This window comes from Miscanthus floridulus, chromosome 3 (assembly GCF_019320115.1).
Source record: "Miscanthus floridulus cultivar M001 chromosome 3, ASM1932011v1, whole genome shotgun sequence".
NCBI lineage: Eukaryota > Viridiplantae > Streptophyta > Magnoliopsida > Poales > Poaceae > Miscanthus > Miscanthus floridulus.
The window spans coordinates 61,835,876-61,852,935 of record NC_089582.1 but is presented as its reverse complement, the minus strand read 5'-3'; the positions used below and the strand labels follow the sequence as shown (position 1 = coordinate 61,852,935).

The window sequence follows — 17,060 nt, the reverse complement described above, 5'->3', positions numbered from 1 at the left end:
GCAACACCTTGGCAGATTCTCGGACGCTGACTTATTTTGACGATTCCCGTTGATTCCGAAGGTTTTTTGACGTGAGACCACTTAGATTGGCTTCCTTATCAAATTAGCTTTCCAACCATATGTGGATCGTCGAAAACGAAGTCCGGATGCGTCCTAGGTGACCAGTTTAAGGTAAACTGGTCCTGGAACCCAAGATGGACTCAAACTTCAGTTGGACTGGGCCTCCACCATGAAAAAGATGAATTTGACGTCCATGCTGGACCTCCTCTTCTCCTTGGCTTGTATGTGATGAAAAAGTGATGTCCTCATCAGTGAGGCTGAGAGTTTGAGAGAGAGAGTTTGAGAGAGAAAAGATAGGGATGAGAGGGTATTATGGGCGTTTTGACTGACCGGACCCACTGTTAGGACTCCCAAACGGTGAAAACGAACAAAGCACTGATGGAATAGCTTGGAGAGCAAAGAAGTTCAGAACGATGGTACTCATGTATGGTTAATTTTTTTAATAACTTATGTGTAATTACAAACTTTCTTAATGACATACGTGTAAAAAGCCTCTTGCTTGTTTGTTGCAAAAAGAAGAGATAGTTTCGATGGGTTCACTTGATTTGGTTTGTTTTTTTGCAACTAAGGTAGAGTACGTAGGTTTGTAAAGAAGAAAGAATACACTGTACTTACATACATCCCCAGCAAGCATACAACAGGAGCCCCTTCACCGTTTCTACGAATTTCGAAGCAAGGGAAAAGCTAGGACTAGGAGCATGCAGATGCAGGAGAATATAATGATGAAGCAAAAGGGAATAAAAAGAACCAAGCAACGTTTCTTGCGCATTCCTGTCTGTGATGACTGATTAAAAAGCAACATGCATTTCTTGTCCGTCCAATGAATTGGTCGATCGATCCGTGGCGCTACGCCTTTGGTTTGGCTGGCTGACCCAATTGGCCAATTCACTAGTATTGCCGGCTGCTATCGTCGGCGCGAGAGGGAGAGGAGAGCGCGGCGTCCCACGGCGTCATGTCCATGGGGTAGCTCCCGAGCACCCTGAGGAAGGAGGTGAACTCCTGGATCTCGGCGAGCGCGTTCTGCGCGCGGACGTCGGCCATGGAGGCCTGGAAGTCGATGTAGAACATGTACTCGAAGTGCTTGGCGGTGCCGACGTTGGCGTCGTCGACGAGGCGGATGGGGCGGTGATGGTGCGGTCGGCTCTCGATCTTGGTGAGGGAGATGTCGCGGAAGGCGAAGGCGGAGAGCACCTTGAAGAGGACGGAGGTGCCGTCGGTGTCGTGCGCGAAGACGATGCTGGTCTTGAAGGGCCTGTCGGTGCGCGGGATGATGGGCTCCCTCGCCAGCATGACGAATCGGGTGACGTTGCCGGCGTCGTCCTGGATGCCGTCGGCGAGGACCTGGAGGCCGTAGAGCTCTGCGGCGCGCGCGGACGCGATGGCGGCGGTGTCCCGGAGCCCCCCCGCGGCGACGTGCTCGGCGGCGCCGGCGGTGTCGTCGAAGGCCTCGCGGGCGACGTTGAGGCCCATGGCGTTGATCGTGAGCTCGCACTGCGCCAGCGCCTGCGGGTGGGAGATGACCCGGGTGAGCAGCTCCCTGCGCACCCCGGGGAGCGCGAGGAGGCAGTGGTGGACGGGGAGCTGGACCTCCCCGACGATGTGGAGGCGGTGGCGGAGGAGGAGGTCGTAGTTGCGGTGGATGCTGCCGCCGAGGGAGTTCTCGACGGGGAGCACGGCGCGGTCGGCGATCCAGAGCTCCACGGCCTGGAAGGCCACCTCGAACTGGTCGCAGGGGATGGCGTCGCAGCCCGGGTAGGCCTTGGCGGCGGCGGCCTCGCTGTAGGCGCCCGGGACGCCCTGGTACGCCACGCGGAGCTGCGACCCGTGCATGGGCGCCGGGGACAGGTCGCTGATGCTGAGCGGGCGGGGGAGGTTGGACACGGGCACCAGATCCAGCTCGGCGGGCGTCGGCGTCGGCGTCGGCGTCGCCTCCAGGGCTGGCGCGGGCGCGGGCAGGGGCTTCTGGCCGTTCACCCGCGGCGCTGGCTGCCTGTTGCTGCTGCTGCTGCTGGCGTCGTGGCCGCCGCCGCCCGTGCTGTTGCTGGCGAGGATGGCGCAGGCGGTCTGCCAGTCGGCGCGGGCGAATGGGGCGGTGGCGTGGCACGCCTGGGACGCGAGGCGCGTGGATCTCCACCAGGCTGCCGGGCGGAGCTGGTGGCGCGGCGCGGCGGAGAAGGCGTCGAGCACGGCGGCGGCCTCCATGGAGGCGGGCGGGCGCGTGGATTGGATTGGCCGCGGGCGGTTTGGTTCCCCCGTGCGTGTTCCCGGGCGGGGGTGGGGTGGCTGCCTTTTTTTTCTCTCCCGCTGCCTCTGGTCTGGTGTGGTGTGGTAGTGGTAGTGGTAGGTGGGAGGGGTGGGGTGGATCGGGCAGGCGGGGAGAGAAGCCGAGCTGAGCCGAGCAATTGCGCGGCGCGGGGGATGGTTTAGGCCTTTGGTTGGGTTCTTTTGGTCCTAAAAGTCAAAAGCTCAATTAAAGGGACTATTTTTGAAGGGTGCTTTTTTAGAAGCAGCTGTTTTTCCGTAGTTTATTTTTGAAAGCTGGGTTGACCCTGCTTTTGGCTTTTGGCTTTCTGCTTTTCGAAATTGATGGAATAAAAAGCTCTTTCATAGTTGTTTCAAGAGAGATAAAGATAAAAGGTATATTTTATACTTGTTTAACCAAACAGCTTTTAGCTTTTCTACAGCTCACAGCCCACAGCAGCTTTTCTACAGCTCGTCCACAGCAGCTTTTTTTCATAGCCACAGCTCAACCAAATAGGGACTGGGAAGCTGCCGTGTGTGGCCGTGCGTGGCTGACCCTTGCCTTGTCTAGTTCTCTTTCTCTGCCTGCGGGGCGACGCGACGGACCGATGGATTAACGGGTGGTTGGTGGGGGCAAAGCAAACGGACCCAAGCAGATCGCAAAGCAACACGACGTCGCCGTGGAAACCTGAAGCCGGCCTAGCACGCATTGGTGTTGGGTGAGGACTGAGGAGGGCGGTGGGGTGGTCAAGCACTCCATCTGACCATCTCATCCCGGGCTGGCGCAGCCCTCGTCGAGGATGACGACGGATGAAAAATATTCTGAACCGACCGTTTTCGTTTTCTATATTATGATACCGTTTTCGAATTTCACCAAACATAAAAGTTTGTCATTTTTAATTGATTTCACAACCATTTTTTATACTCTTTATTAATTGCTAAAATGTAGAAATATCCCGAACCGACCGCTTCCGTTTTCTATACTGTAATACTATTTCCGACCGTTTTCATCCTTATCTGCACCCAATGCTCCGCTTCCGCTCTCGGAGTCATTAGAGAGTAATAATAATATAATACAACCCTCTGCTAGATGGAGCAAGGCTAATTAATAATAATATAGCCCTCTGCTATTGGTATATATTTATAGAATCACATTTTGATTTTCTATATACGGAGTTTTTACTATGCACTTAAATATATGTTATGTCTATATACACAACAAAAACTATGTATCTAAAAAAATCAATTCATATATGGTAATCCCTCCATTCTAAATTAGATGTTTTGATTTTCTAGATATATAGTTTTTATTATGTATTCAGATATATACTATGTCTAGATATATAACAAAAATAGTGTATATAGAAAAACCAAAACATCATATAATTTGGAACAGATGGACTAGCGAACTCACCTATAGTCCGCTCATTGTTTTTTCTTGGTTCTATGCATAAGTTAGTTGTAGCTTTAGGCCAATCACAATAAAAGTTTCAATAGTAGATAAAGAGAACGATGATAAAAGTTTTATTATAAGATGAAACTTGTCTCTCGAAGACGTAGGAAATTGGGACATGAAATTCATTAAGGCTAGCCTTATAGTTAATCGGAAATAGCCAAGCATTAGTCGCCGGTAGGCAGCTGTTGACGTGTCGTTGGTGCTCATCATCTGGGCGCACGGGAGTCGGTCGGGAGCCCTGCGCTGCGCACACGCACACGCATCCGATGCTCCAACGCTCTTTCCCCTTTTCGTCGAAACAGTGGCAAAACATCGCTAGCGCCTTGGAAGATCGCGGCGATTCGGACACCGAATGGGGCGGCGCGAACACTTTGAGGGCTTCCTCACCGGCCTTGCATATTTCACAAAGGAAATAACGTGCCACCTCATCAGGGCAACTGATTCACTGATTCCAAACATATACGGATCGACAACAAAACCCTGCACGCACACAGTTTACCAAGTACTACATCAACGTTCACCAACCCTGGCAAAGGGCAACGCCGCGTTTAGTTCGGCCCCGGATTCGGCGCCGCCGGAATCTCAGGTACTGTAGCGACACTGTAGTATTTTGTTTTTATTTGGTAATAATTGTCCCATCGTTGACTAATTAGACTCAAAACGTTCGTCTCGTAAAGTACAACCAAACTGTGTAATTAGTTTTTGATTTCATCAACATTTAGTACTCCATGTATGTACCGTAAGTTTGATGTGATGAAGAATCTTCTTTTTGTATAGTGCCAAATTCTGGAACCTGGGGAACTAAACATGGCCCAAATTAAATAAGGTTTACTAGCCTAGAACCATCTGCTGCCCTTGCTTCTACCGGTTCTCTTCAGTACACATAAGGCAGGATCCTCCAGGGCACGAGCTTGCAGTACTCTGCCCAGATCTCCCTGTACTTCTGCGAGCACCTCGCCTCGTCGCGCCTTTCCCTCCAGATCAGTAGAATGAGCAGGTACGTGGGGTAGAAGTATGGGATCACGGAACTGCAAACGACGGACCAAGATTGTTCAGACAGGCATCCACTGCAAAAGGGAACTGCCACAGAAAATGATCACTCACCTCACTCCACAGGGCAAGCTGAACGAAAGCGCTAGCAGTAGATCTCCTAGATAATTGCAGTGTCGTGCGATGCCCCTGTAATGGGAGGATGAAAACCTTTGTAGTTTTACGTTCACAACACAAATCAACAAGCTTCATCTTTCTTTAAGGGACAGGGGAGTATTTAAAGCCTGAGGAGCTACCAAACATTTTTCAAGAAAAAAAAAGTAAGATCGAATAAGCAACAACCAATACACCACAATCACAAATCACAAACTGCTATAGCTTTGAATCTGCTGTAAACACTACTTAGGTGCGGTATTTTACAGCTACTAAAAAATCCCGTAATTATTCCATAGACTTCGGACCAGCATTTGGTTATTCATTTTCAGCTCATCAGGATTAGCTATTCCTTTGAAATGTCATCATCTAAAAAAAACCTTTGATGCATGGCTCTAAGTTCTTTTCTACTCTATGAATTAGGCTACCATTCATCAATGCTAGGAGGGTCAATAGCAAGCATCATACAATCTATAATGATTATGTGATAAACAGAGGGTCGGTCATTGGCATGCATGAGTCATGTGACACATGTGTCCTTACCAGTAACCGGATGCGAGTAGCTTTCCCCCAACAACTTTGGGAGGTTTTCCCCATATAGGAGCTTTGAGGTCCTTCTTGAACACATGTTTTTGCTTGTTAGCTCCTCGGAACACTAGGTAGCTGAGTGCCACATAACACAACGTGTGGCCAACAAGGTTAGAATGCAAGAAACAGGTATATATCAAATTGCTATAGCTTTGAGGTTCTGGAGAAAAACCAAGAGTACCCAATAAGGAAGATGCATAAGTTAGCTAGACCAGCCAAAAGGGACAGCTCTACTTTGTTCCTCAAAAGCCACCAGCCCTGACAAACAAATCATACTTGTTGATTAGTTTAATTCTCAACCTACTGTTTTAGTGTAAGAGAAGCAATGATCTGGCATGCCACAAATCTGACAATTAGAAAACGCAAAAATCAGATCAATGTTAGGGTAGGATAGTCTGCCTAAGGTATTTTTTTTTTCAAAAGTAAGGTACTTAATAGCTAGCACAATGGGTCAACATTTGCAGGAATGAAGTAATACCTGAATAGTGAAGGTGAAAGGGATGAAAACTAGATCCCCAAACACCAGCATGAAACCCAGTCTTTCAGCAATAATGTCCCACCTGGAAGAGGTCTCAACAATATTTTGTTCAGGAGAATAGTATGTTCATCATCTTTTGATCTTCCCACAGGAGATCTCAACATATTTTGTTCAAGGATAGTAAGTAATTTGCCACTGAGAGCACATGGTATACTTACGTTGAGGTCATGAATTCTTCATGGATGAAGTAATCTATAATATACCACTGCATGAACAAGTATAATTAATTTAACAATTAATGGGCTGGAAGATGATCAATTAAGAAGAAGGTCATGTTCAATACCGCACAAAAAAATTGGTAGAGAATGACCGAAAGATTAGCTGAACCAGCTAAGTAGCTCTTTGCAAACAAAGAGAGGTTAATAAATAACCATGCCATCATTCCTGCCCTCACAAAAAAGAATCTGCAATGATTGAAACATAGCTGTCACAGACATTTTATTCACGTCAGGTTATTTGCGGCGTGGCCACGTGGCGAATAAATAATACAACACACAGTACCAGCAAGGCAATAATGGTCACTTGGTTGGAGTGGGGCTGGATGCATATAGTTCATGGGTAATACTTAATTGCATCCATGTTAATTTCAGTGCACATTAACAATTGAGTGACCTAAGGGGACAATAAAAGAGCACTCATGAAGCATGTCTAAGATCATTTGCATTTCTAAAGGTGGAAAATCAAAATAATGCCAAATGTTATGGACTCTGACACTCTGTATCTTAATACACCAAATAAAATAGCTGCCATGGTGTGCAGATAAACTTGACTTCCAGCAGATCCCCTCAAGCTAGAATACAATTATTCATAGGACAGCAGATCTTCCTCATTTCCAGTCATCAGTAGGCTAGGTATTATCCAATCACCATAGACTACATGTACGGAATAATTACGAGCAAAGTATCAGTATGGGTTGACTGCATTATGGACTATGGATTTGTCAAAGGGCCAAACAGATCGTAATTGAATCATGGTCTTACACCAATCAACCGTTACCAAATCTCTCTTGGAAACCCTGTCCTATTTCAAAATTTCGATCAGCAACACCCCATATGCTAGGCAAACACAGGAAAGAAATTGCTGACATACTTGAGGTCAACTCCCATAAAATGAGGATTAAGCTGCACTCCCAACCACCTATTGAACAAAGTCATCAGCACAAAAGTGTCGTTGTTAACTAAAAGGGGAATTGCAATAAAATACACAACCAGTTCCTACATTTGAATCAGACATAAGAAATGAAATATTCTGTTTGCTTGGTCTTTCAGTAATAACAAGAATTTATAGACAAGAAAACTTATGTGTTGAAAATAAGCCAGTCATAGTTTTATATATCAGACACAATATAGAGTTTCCTAGAAGTACCAATCTTGTATGAAGCTCCCACTAACATGTGGTCTCAAAGAAGAACTTTTGTGGCGGGACTTGATGCCGGCAAAGTAGAGTGCGAAAGAGACCTGAAATCAAAGAGTGAGACATGAACAGCCAATCAAATAGCTTTCAATATAGACTATACTTTGTGGCAGAATGTAACTGAATATTGCATGCTGAAAATATGACCAGACATTTGCAGGCATTTTGATCATGACCAAACTAGTGGAAACATTTCGTTCAGGTTTGTCAATTTTCTTGTGAATTTCTTTCCAAAATAAGGATGGACCATTAATTCGAGGAAACTTTTTGTCATAACAAATTGTATTGACAGGCAACAGTTTGCATGCATGAGGCACACCCATGACTAAGGTCCAATTGATAAAATTTTGGAGTACTTTAGGATGTAACACTCCTGAACAGACATTAAAGGACTCCTTGACGCGGAGTTAAGACCAGGTTTATCAGTCAGACACATGCAGCGCGCCCCTTTCATTTTCCGCAATAGCATGGTGGCACACCAAATGTACATCAAGTAGTTAGAATATTCATAAGCAGGTGCAGGTGACCCGGAAAGGTCCAAGGCGGCACTTACAATGACACTAAAAATGAAGGTCACTGACAGAAGTTCGAGTCCCCTGTCAGCTACAACCTGCAAGCATTGACAAACAATATGTTGTTCAACTCGTCATACCTAAGTCGATTCACAATGACAATAAACCACAATAAAAAATTCCACTATGCTGGCCCATCTGAAAATGATTGTGGTTCGGTCCTTGTTGAACTGGAGTATAATTAGTACAGCAGTTGAACAGAAGAACACACCCAGTACTCAAGGCACGAGGACTGAACACGGAGAGGCAGGAGCTCACCGTGGGAGACATCCACCCCATGTAGACACCGAACGCCGAGAGCCCCAGCAGCAGCAGGAGCGAGAGCAAACCTGCAGACCACACGCGAATCAAGCGGCTGTGGGGAAGGAGATCGAACAACTCAGCTGGCTGCCCAGAGGATTCTGGGATCAGCGGCGGCAGGAGGTACCGTTGCAGCGGTAGTGGAGGCGGGAGGAGTCGGGGAGTATGGCTCCGTCGACGAGCTTCCCCGGGAGGATGGCTCCGGCGGCGGCGAGATACCCGAGGTAGGCAAGGAGTACCACCACCTGCGCAGCAAAGAGCGAGCACACAAGTACTCAGTGAGCGATCCATGTGGAGCAACCCGCAGCAGACCAGAGGAACAACGGTCGCGAGTGATGAGCGACGAGGCACCACCGCGCTCCCGGAGGGCACCAGCGCGGGGAGGACGGCGGCGGCGGCCTCCATTCTCCGTCACGGCGGGGATCTCGTGGTGGCCTCTGGTGGGAGCCTGCGTTTTCTGCGGCGTGGACTCGGGTCGTACAAGGGAACGCGGCGTAAAAGTGGCTAGCAAAGTTTTGGGCTCAGCAGCATTCGGCCCAGACAAAATTTGAGTTACCATTCAATGTTTTTCTTTATTCCTCTCAAAAAGATCATTTTTTCCCTTTATTTTATATAATATATATGGCGTGATTTGAGATCTGCCTTATAACTTGACTATGTTCATTTTATATAGATATACTCGTATATCGTTAATTAACAAATGAGATGATTTGCCAGCTGGAGTGTACAGAATCCGTGGACAAGACAAGAAAGGCGACAATGGTTCTGATGCACACCTCTGTAGTTTACTGTATGTTGGTATATTTTTTCCTTGGAAGAACTAGTTAATGTTGGTATCACGTGATATATGGTTCCTTCCGGATACAATTTACTCCCTCCGTGTCTCTTTTCGACCGTTGTTCTCACTTTTCGAGACATATATAACTTTGACAAAATATATAGAAGTATATTGATATTTAAGTTATATAGTATATTTTTAAATTGATTTTTAAAGATATTCTTCTAATATACAATTTATAGAAGATATAATGCAAGATATTTGATGAAGATTCTTAGAACGTCAAAATTTAGAAGTTGAGCCAAATCTATTTTTAAACATATGTTATATTAGACTAATTTCCAGTGGCGGACTTAAGATTTTGTCAAAGTATATGCCACGGAAAAAGAAATTATATGTAGTTTAGTAAAATCCATTTAGCAATTTAGTAAATAATCATAAAATTTACTTCACAATTAAATTATAAGTACTAAATAATATAATAAGTCCAGGCTAATGTTTCTCAGCCACACAAGCTCATGAAACTATGCATGAAGAGATAAATATTATGTCAAAGGGTAACAGGTTGGTTGTATGCACGTGGGAGCCTAGGAGCAATGAACAAGAGCTAAGACGCCAAAAGCGACCTCTCGTATTCTAGGACTGAAAAAACAGTTATACAGGTCTTCTATTCTGTTGCGCAGTTAGTTAATTTGTAGGGAATAAGGGAAATCAATAAAAATAAATTACAGTAAGAATCAGACCACCCTAAGTTTAGTAGGGGATACAAAATTAGGAAAGTAAAAAAGCTCAAATTAAGAGTCAAACTTAAACCCTTCAAATTAGAAGCTCACCTACGTACCACTCAACCACAAACTATTTATTGTCCAGAACATAAAATATTTTTTTCCAAAATGGCCACAAAGTTGCACATGTACCAGAAATAAAAATAAATGAACTACTAAAAGCAAACGCGTCAATGAGAGAGATCGCACGGGGATCTAACTCAAAGATGAAGCCTCCCACATCTAGAAACGCAAAGAGCAACGAAACGATAGACAAAAACGCTCGCCGGACACTTCTGGGTATACACTACAAGGCAGCAGCCTACACACCCCGCAGGCCGAAAACCACTCCAAGGCTCTCACAGCTAACCAACGTAAGGCACCAACTGACAGTCTTCATGAGCCTGCTTCTTGACATCCTTCCTGTGAAAGAACAGTGCAGCCGCCTTCACCGTGTCCACCCCTTGGATGATCTGCGTTTCCACTTCCTCCTTGAAGAGACCCACCACCCAGTACACAATGAACGAACAAATCATGCATACAATCTCAGTAGGATATTTCACTCTCTTATGGTCAAAGCAAATAGAGTTTATAGTTCTCCAAATCGCCCAGCATATAGCTGTCAGCCCCATTGCCTAAACCCTTTGACCTTGTGGCAAACTGTTCCCAATCCAAACCCAATATTGATCAAAGTTACTAGGCCTGCAATTAGCCCCAAAAACAAATGCTATAAGGCTCCATATGTATTTCATTGTCACGCACTCAAAGAAGATGTGCCTCACTTTCCTTTTCTGTGCAAAAGGCACATGACTCATTGCCTCTCCAATTGCATCCGCAAAGGTTATCGACCAGCAACCACATGAAAATCTTAACCTTTAAAAGAATTTTAGCCTTCCAAATTTTCTTGTAATTGCTCCCGAAATCATTCCTACATAGATGTTTATAGGTAGACTTCACAGATGACCTCACTTCTCTCAATCCCAACTTGCCCCGTCTTTCTCAAGAGTGGTATTATGCCTATGCACGATATCCTGAAGCCTTCTGAGTTGATTCTGTAGGTTCTCATGCAACCATCTTCTAAAGGAGAGTCATGCTTCATATTTTTCACTAAAGCCTCCTGCTCCTGATTAATAACATAAAATTGAGGATACTTTTCAGCCAGTGAAACTTGTCCACGCCATCTATCATGCCAAACGCTGGTGGATTTGCCATTTCTAATTACCATAGATCTCCCCCCTCAAATCGATATGTCCGATTTTAACAGATCATTCCACATCTGTGTTGACGGTAGTTAACGCCTATCATAAGCCCGTCGATATAACTTGTACAAATGCATGAATATGATCACCAACATAGGTTTAGGGGTTTAAACTAGTAAATTCCATAAGTTTTGGTGAATCTATGTTTTTACAAGGTTTATCCAGAAAACCATCAAGGTGGACCCAAACATCAGAATTAATCGCGCTTATCCGTGACGAAAACAACTCCAGAAGACATTAGAAGGCAACCCACCACGGAAGACTGCAAGAAGATGACAGGTGGCGCCGACCCGCAGGCCGGCCAGCCCACTGGTCCCACATGGCAGCCCCTCCTCACAACGCCGGTTCTCCACCACCTTAAGGAATGCATCTACGCCGTTGCTTCAAGTCGGTTTGATCTGAGGGCTCAGGATTGATGGTTCCCCCTATATATACCAGCCCCTACCACCCCTCAGGAGAACTCTCATACATTCAAGAGATCAAACCCTAATCATAAGAGAAGAACCTCAGAGCTCCACAATATTTAGGGCATAGCTAATTAAATTAGATCTAGAGGGAGGAAAGCTTCGCTTGGATTCCCGGTCTTGTCAAGAGCGTGGCTTGGTATAGCCCCTTGTATGCTCTCTTGTATCTTTCATATTTCATATGTTTGCTATATTTGAGATGACTTTGTTCTTAATATTATTCATGTTCCTAGTTATCATGTTCATCGTTTACTTTGATTATATGCTTAGTATAGCTAGATTGTTTTTATGTTTAAGCATAAGTTCGTATAGCGCTCGCTCTAAAGTACAAGGGGTGAGTGGTCGACATTGTGTAAGCGTGGTGCTTATACGTTGTTTACCTGCAGATGCACCCTATATTCTGGGCCATGTGGTACATCACGAGTGTGACACTCTTGTTGAGTCCTTTGTAGTCCACTCCCCGAATATAGGTCAAGTAGGATGTAGTTGCGAGGAAAGTGAAGCGACCTGATTTTCGCGAAGGGAAATCCACAGAGTCGAACTGTAATAAGACCATTGTAGATCATATTACCCAAATTCCAGTCAAATATCACATCCATACAACGATAAATTCAGAGTACAAATAGTGCGGAATTACATAAATTATTACGTCGTCGCATTGGCGGAATCAAAAGTAGCATTCATTTAGAACAGCTTGAGGATAAGATCGCCAAACTCAAGCGTAGGCACGAACCCCTCAACCGTCAAACTCCTCGGAGCTATACTCCTCAGCAGAACCTGTGTGCCAAAATTTATCAGTACGATTTGTACTGGCCACTCCCACCCTATGAGCATTGCTTTGTGGAAATTGGATGCAAGTTGGATATAATCAAAAGGAACTTATAAGGCTGGAGTTTTCCTATGTTTTAGCCTATCAAGTATATAATAATAGTCGATCAAGTTTTAACACCATTCCCACACACCTTCCACCCCATTCCCTTTCCGGAGCCAGGTTTCGATCCTGGGATCGATATACCACCATCTCCACACCATCACCATACCATCGCTCAGTCAACAGGCCAACTCCCTCTCGGCACTGTCTCAAGGCCCGTAGCCCCTGGCTACGACCGACACTCTCTCACGGGAGAAGAAGAGAAGGACTCATCTCACTATCTAGTTTAAGCGAAACCTAGAAAAGGTCCATAGCCGACAAGTCGGCACATGTATCGATCGATCAACCATACACTCTACAGAGGTTTTACATAACCACAAGATCTGCCTTCCTCGCTGACCGTCGTCAACTAGGCTGATTTCGGCCGCTTGCTAGCCTAGGATAATGCCACTCTACCATTCAGCCCTGGGACACCCCAAGTCCAGTCTGGGGTGGCTCAAACTATGAGTCATGAGCCGGGTCCACAAGGTCTCCATGAAGTCTCGGAAGGGTGTGGGGGAAATCCTCCGCGCCCCGTACCTCCTCACACTGTCCGCTATCAACCTAGCAGTAGTGGCAATATCCTACCAAATAGTCCGACCGTCCCGCACCATATAGGGCGAGTGGTACGTAAGGCTTCCCGGTGAATCTGAGTACTAGTAAGTCCTTAGGGATGACCAAGCCAGAATGTCTTCGTTAGGGTTTCCAATTACCGTGCCACCATAGCACCTCCACCCCGGGCTCCTCCCATCATAGGTTCACACCCAGGGCCACCTCATATACCATTTACCCACCACAGGTATCCATTCCAGGGGTGCCCAGGTAGCACCCCATGGCAAGACTTGCCCCAGGCTCGTCGTATACTCCAACTTGGTCGACACAACCCTCACCCTCCATACACCCAAGTCACACACGCAGCACTCTCCCCATAGTCTAGATAACACCACACATTAATGTAGTATAAGCGTAGTAGAAGTACAAGTAATGAAATATAGCAGTGAGCGTGTGTCTAGCCTAATAGCAGGGTATGCAGGGGTAAGGTTGCATCAAGGTAGAGGCCATAAAGTAAGCATACTACCATGCAAGTTCTATCATAGTATGATTATAACAATAAAGTAAAGCAATAGCAGTTCTATATTAGCCATGCATAATAGGTGCTACGAGGTTGGGTGGGATGTGGCACCTTCAGTGTAGTCGTCTCTGTTCTCCTCATGGTACTCACAATCCTCGTCCGTCTGGTTCTCCTCTGAGTCTGCAACGATCGTATTATAGTCGCGTTAGCGACGTCTATAGAATAGCACAAAGAAGTAATGAAAATTCAAAAGATCCAAATACACTCAAATATGGGTTCATTGCGTAAAGCTCGATTTTATATGAATTTTGGTCCTAGTTTCATATTTTTCCGAGGTCATATGAATTAGTTATGAATTTCTGAAGTTTAAATCATTTCTGAAAATGGAAAAGGCCGAATTAATCCTGGGCTGACACGTGTCATGCTGTGACTGGTCCACGTGGCATGCTGACATCAGCATGACGTCATTGGCTCGGCTCTGAGCTGACAAGTGGGGTCCTGCTGACGTCATCATGACGTCAGCAGCATGACGTCATCAGTCCGACAGGTGGGACCAGGTGCTCTTGGGTCACTAACATGTGGGTCCGGTCAAAGTCAACGTCAAGTCAATGGGTGAGTCAACGGTCAACCGGTCAGGGTCACTAACATGTGGGCCAGGGCTGCTGACGTCAGCAACTGATGTCATCATGGCGTCAGCATGACGTCACCATGGCTGTGTTGGCTTCTGACGTGTGGGTACCGCGTGACGTCAGCATGATGTCACTTACCGACATGTGGGTCCCGAGTCTTTGTGACACTGACATGTGGGGCCAGGTCAACTGTCAACGTTGACCGGTCAACTGTCAACGTTGACCGGTCAACGGTCAACTCGGACTGGGTCTTAAACGGGCTCAGGTTGGGCCGGTCTGGGCCGGGCTGACCCGGACACGTGGCATGCTGTGGTGCTGCCACGTCACTGCCATGGGCTCCTAATGGGCTTCGTCTACCGTGCGGCCTGCACTGTGTGGTCCACGGTGAACTCAGGTTCACAGTCTATGGACCGTTTTGCAGGCCTACGGTGGACCGAGTCCACCGTCTTTTCCTTTCGGCTCGGCTCATGTGCACCGAGTGCAGGGCTACGCTGCCCATCTCACCCCCTCTCCTCTGTTTTTTCCCACGGTAGCTTACACGCTGGCGGCAAGCGCCCGGTGAGCCTCGCTAGTGATGTTGGTGCGCAATTGATGTGGGAGAAAGCTTCGCCGAGCCTCGGCGTCTTCGTTGGTGGGGTTAACGCGGCGTGCGGGCTCCCGTGGTGTGCCGGCCACAGCGGCGGTCTTCTGGGCACGACGGCGGCGTCGGTGAGGTTGCTACGGCCTCGAAGAGGCGTCTCGGTGGTGCGTGTGAGTTTCACGAGGCTATGGCGGGCATAGTGATGTTCTCGTGCTACCCTAGCGGCCTTCGGTGGTGGCTGGCCACGTGCACGGAGGCATCGGTAGGGTTTCAATGGCGGCGAGCTCGTACCGATTGGCTGGGGAGGGGTCTCAGCAAAGTGCTCACCGCATAGTGCTCGGCGAGGCTAGGTGATGCAGTGGCGGTTTGAGGCCGTGTAGCTCCGGAGGCAGTGCAGCGCTATTGTAGCCGATCGTGGCATCGTCTCCTGCTCCGGTGACTTCAGTGGTGCTCCAATGGCGCCCCCTTCTCCCTTCTCCCTCTTCTCCCTGTTCTCTCTTGGCTCGGGTGCGCTGTGGGTGGCCACAAAGTGGCGGCGGGGTGATGAGAGAGCTTAGGGGCTCCTGGGGCCGGGGCTCTTATAGCCGAGCTCCTTGGCATCCATGGCGGATGGTGATCGAGCGGTGGAGGCACGGGAATCTCATCCAACAGGCCGCGCGTGGTTGCATGGGCGCGGCGCCAAGGGGACAAGGCCATGCCCCGGGCATGACCCCCCTGGCCCACCCCTGCCATCGCTGTCGGCCTCCGGTTGCGCGGCGGTTGTGGCATGGGGGCAGAAGATGACACTATGGCGGGGGTGCGGCTGACATGCGGGGCCAAGTGGCAGCGGCAGTAAGGGAAAGCGGGGAGGCACATGGGCGTGGGCGACGCGCGCTGGGCTGCTTGCTGGGCTAGCCACGCGAGTTGGGTTGGCCTGCTGCTGCGTGCTGGTGGGCCGAGCAGGCCGAGCCTGCTATGGGCCTTCTTTCCTTCTTTTTCCTTTTTCTGTTTTCTTTTTCTTCTTCTTTGTTTTGAATTCAAATTTGGTTTGAAATTTGAATTCCAAATTGGTGTACCTTTTAGATATGATGCCCATATCATTTTTTATATATATATTAGGAATTTATTTAGCTATTTTGTATAACAAAAATAGGTGTAGTTTTGTTATACACAAATGGAAATAGTTTTTTTTAAACATTTATTCTTTGGTTTGAGTAATAATTACTTTATGGTGTGTTTCTTTAAAGGAGTTATTAGGCATTACATAAAACAAATGAAAATCCAAATCACCATTTTAGTTAACAATGTATGCTATGCTTCTTTTGTCATCATTTAAATAAACAAGATTTAACATATGGCATGCCATGCTTATGTGTTGACTTGGGTTGGGGTTAGACCTAATGCATCTCTTTGGTTGGGTTTCTATACATGACACTCATCAACACATGGGAGTTTTTAAGAAAAATTTTGTAGTTGGTATTTTTGGTGTATGGATTTTTGGGTTGTTACAGTCCTACCCCCTTAACAGAATCTCGTCCCTGAGATTAAAGCGTAACGTACTCTTCGAAAAGATAAGGATATTGTAGCCGGAGGTCAGACTCTTTCTCCCATATTGCCTCTCTCTCCGTGTGATTGCTCCATTGGATCTTGCACATAGGAATAGTCTTACTTCGGGTCTCTTTGGTATCTCTGCCTAGAATTCTGATAGGATGTTCTTTATACTCAAGTGTATCTTGAATGTCAAGCGTATCAGTTGTAACTACTTCATCAGGCACTCTCAAACACTAGTGTAGCTGTGAGGCTTGGAATACGGGATGTACACCCATCAATTCCTTGAGTAGCTCAAGTTTGTAGGTGAGCTTTCTAATCCTCTTGCAAATCTTGTATGGGCCAACAAATCTAGGGGCAAGCTTTCCTTTTACATGGAATCTGACAGTTCCACGTAGTGGGGATACCTTGAGATAGACAAAATCTCCCACCTTGAACTCAAGTTCTCTTCTCCTTTTGTCAGCATAGCTCTTGTATCGACTTTGAGCAATTCTCAAATTCTCCTTTACTTGCGCAACTCCTTCTTCTGCATCTTAAATCTTAGCGGAGTCAAAGAATGATCTTTCTCCCAGTTGGGACCACATCAAAGGTGTCTTACAAGGTCTGCTATATAGAGCTTCAAATGGCAACATCTTGATACTGGCTTGGTAGCTGTTGTTGTAAGAGAACTCTGCATAGGGTAAGCATTTCTCCCAATCAGAGCCATAATTTAGTACACTAGCGCGAAGCATGTCTTCTAAGATCTGATTTACTCATTCTGTCTGTC

At 46.8% G+C, this 17,060-nt stretch overlaps 2 protein-coding genes across 3 annotated transcripts; both read right to left on the bottom strand.

Annotated features, from left to right (window-relative positions):
- Nucleotides 1-630: 630 nt before the first annotated feature.
- Nucleotides 631-2,376, bottom strand: LOC136541735 (arogenate dehydratase/prephenate dehydratase 6, chloroplastic-like). Its single transcript, XM_066533796.1, has one exon. It carries the CDS (start codon nucleotides 2,260-2,262, stop codon nucleotides 949-951), a length of 1,314 nt encoding a protein of 437 aa, XP_066389893.1. The 5' UTR covers nucleotides 2,263-2,376; the 3' UTR covers nucleotides 631-948.
- A 1,521-nt stretch (nucleotides 2,377-3,897) lies between these two features.
- On the bottom strand, nucleotides 3,898-8,811 carry LOC136541736 (delta(14)-sterol reductase). 2 transcript variants are annotated; one of them, XR_010780451.1, is made up of 14 exons: nucleotides 8,666-8,811; nucleotides 8,439-8,556; nucleotides 8,270-8,340; nucleotides 7,993-8,049; nucleotides 7,392-7,483; nucleotides 7,116-7,163; nucleotides 6,310-6,430; nucleotides 6,185-6,231; nucleotides 5,967-6,048; nucleotides 5,670-5,746; nucleotides 5,444-5,563; nucleotides 4,862-4,936; nucleotides 4,574-4,785; nucleotides 3,898-4,297 (listed from the first exon to the last, which is right to left on the bottom strand). XR_010780451.1 is itself a non-coding variant. In XM_066533798.1 (13 exons), exons 1-13 carry the CDS (start codon nucleotides 8,714-8,716, stop codon nucleotides 4,632-4,634), a joined length of 1,113 nt encoding a protein of 370 aa, XP_066389895.1. In that variant the 5' UTR covers nucleotides 8,717-8,811; the 3' UTR covers nucleotides 4,435-4,631. The 2 variants fall into 2 exon arrangements, 1 of the variants encoding a protein (XP_066389895.1); XM_066533798.1 differs by lacking the exon at nucleotides 3,898-4,297 and having other exon boundaries at nucleotides 4,435-4,785.
- Between the last annotated feature and the right edge of the window lie 8,249 nt (nucleotides 8,812-17,060).

What these genes read in the sequence shown, in the direction of transcription:
- LOC136541736 (XM_066533798.1), bottom strand. Translation starts at nt 8,716, where the DNA reads ATGGAGGCCGCCGCCGCCGTCCTCCCCGCGCTGGTGCCCTCCGGGAGC. An exon ending in TGGTGCCCTCCGGGAGCGCG is followed by an intron (nt 8,557 to 8,665) that starts GTGGTGCCTCGT and finishes TTTGCTGCGCAG; the next exon opens with GTGGTGGTACTCCTTGCCTA. An exon ending in AGCTTGCCCTGTGGAGTGAG is followed by an intron (nt 4,786 to 4,861) that starts GTGAGTGATCAT and finishes CGTCGTTTGCAG; the next exon opens with TTCCGTGATCCCATACTTCT.
- LOC136541735 (XM_066533796.1), bottom strand. Translation starts at nt 2,262, where the DNA reads ATGGAGGCCGCCGCCGTGCTCGACGCCTTCTCCGCCGCGCCGCGCCAC.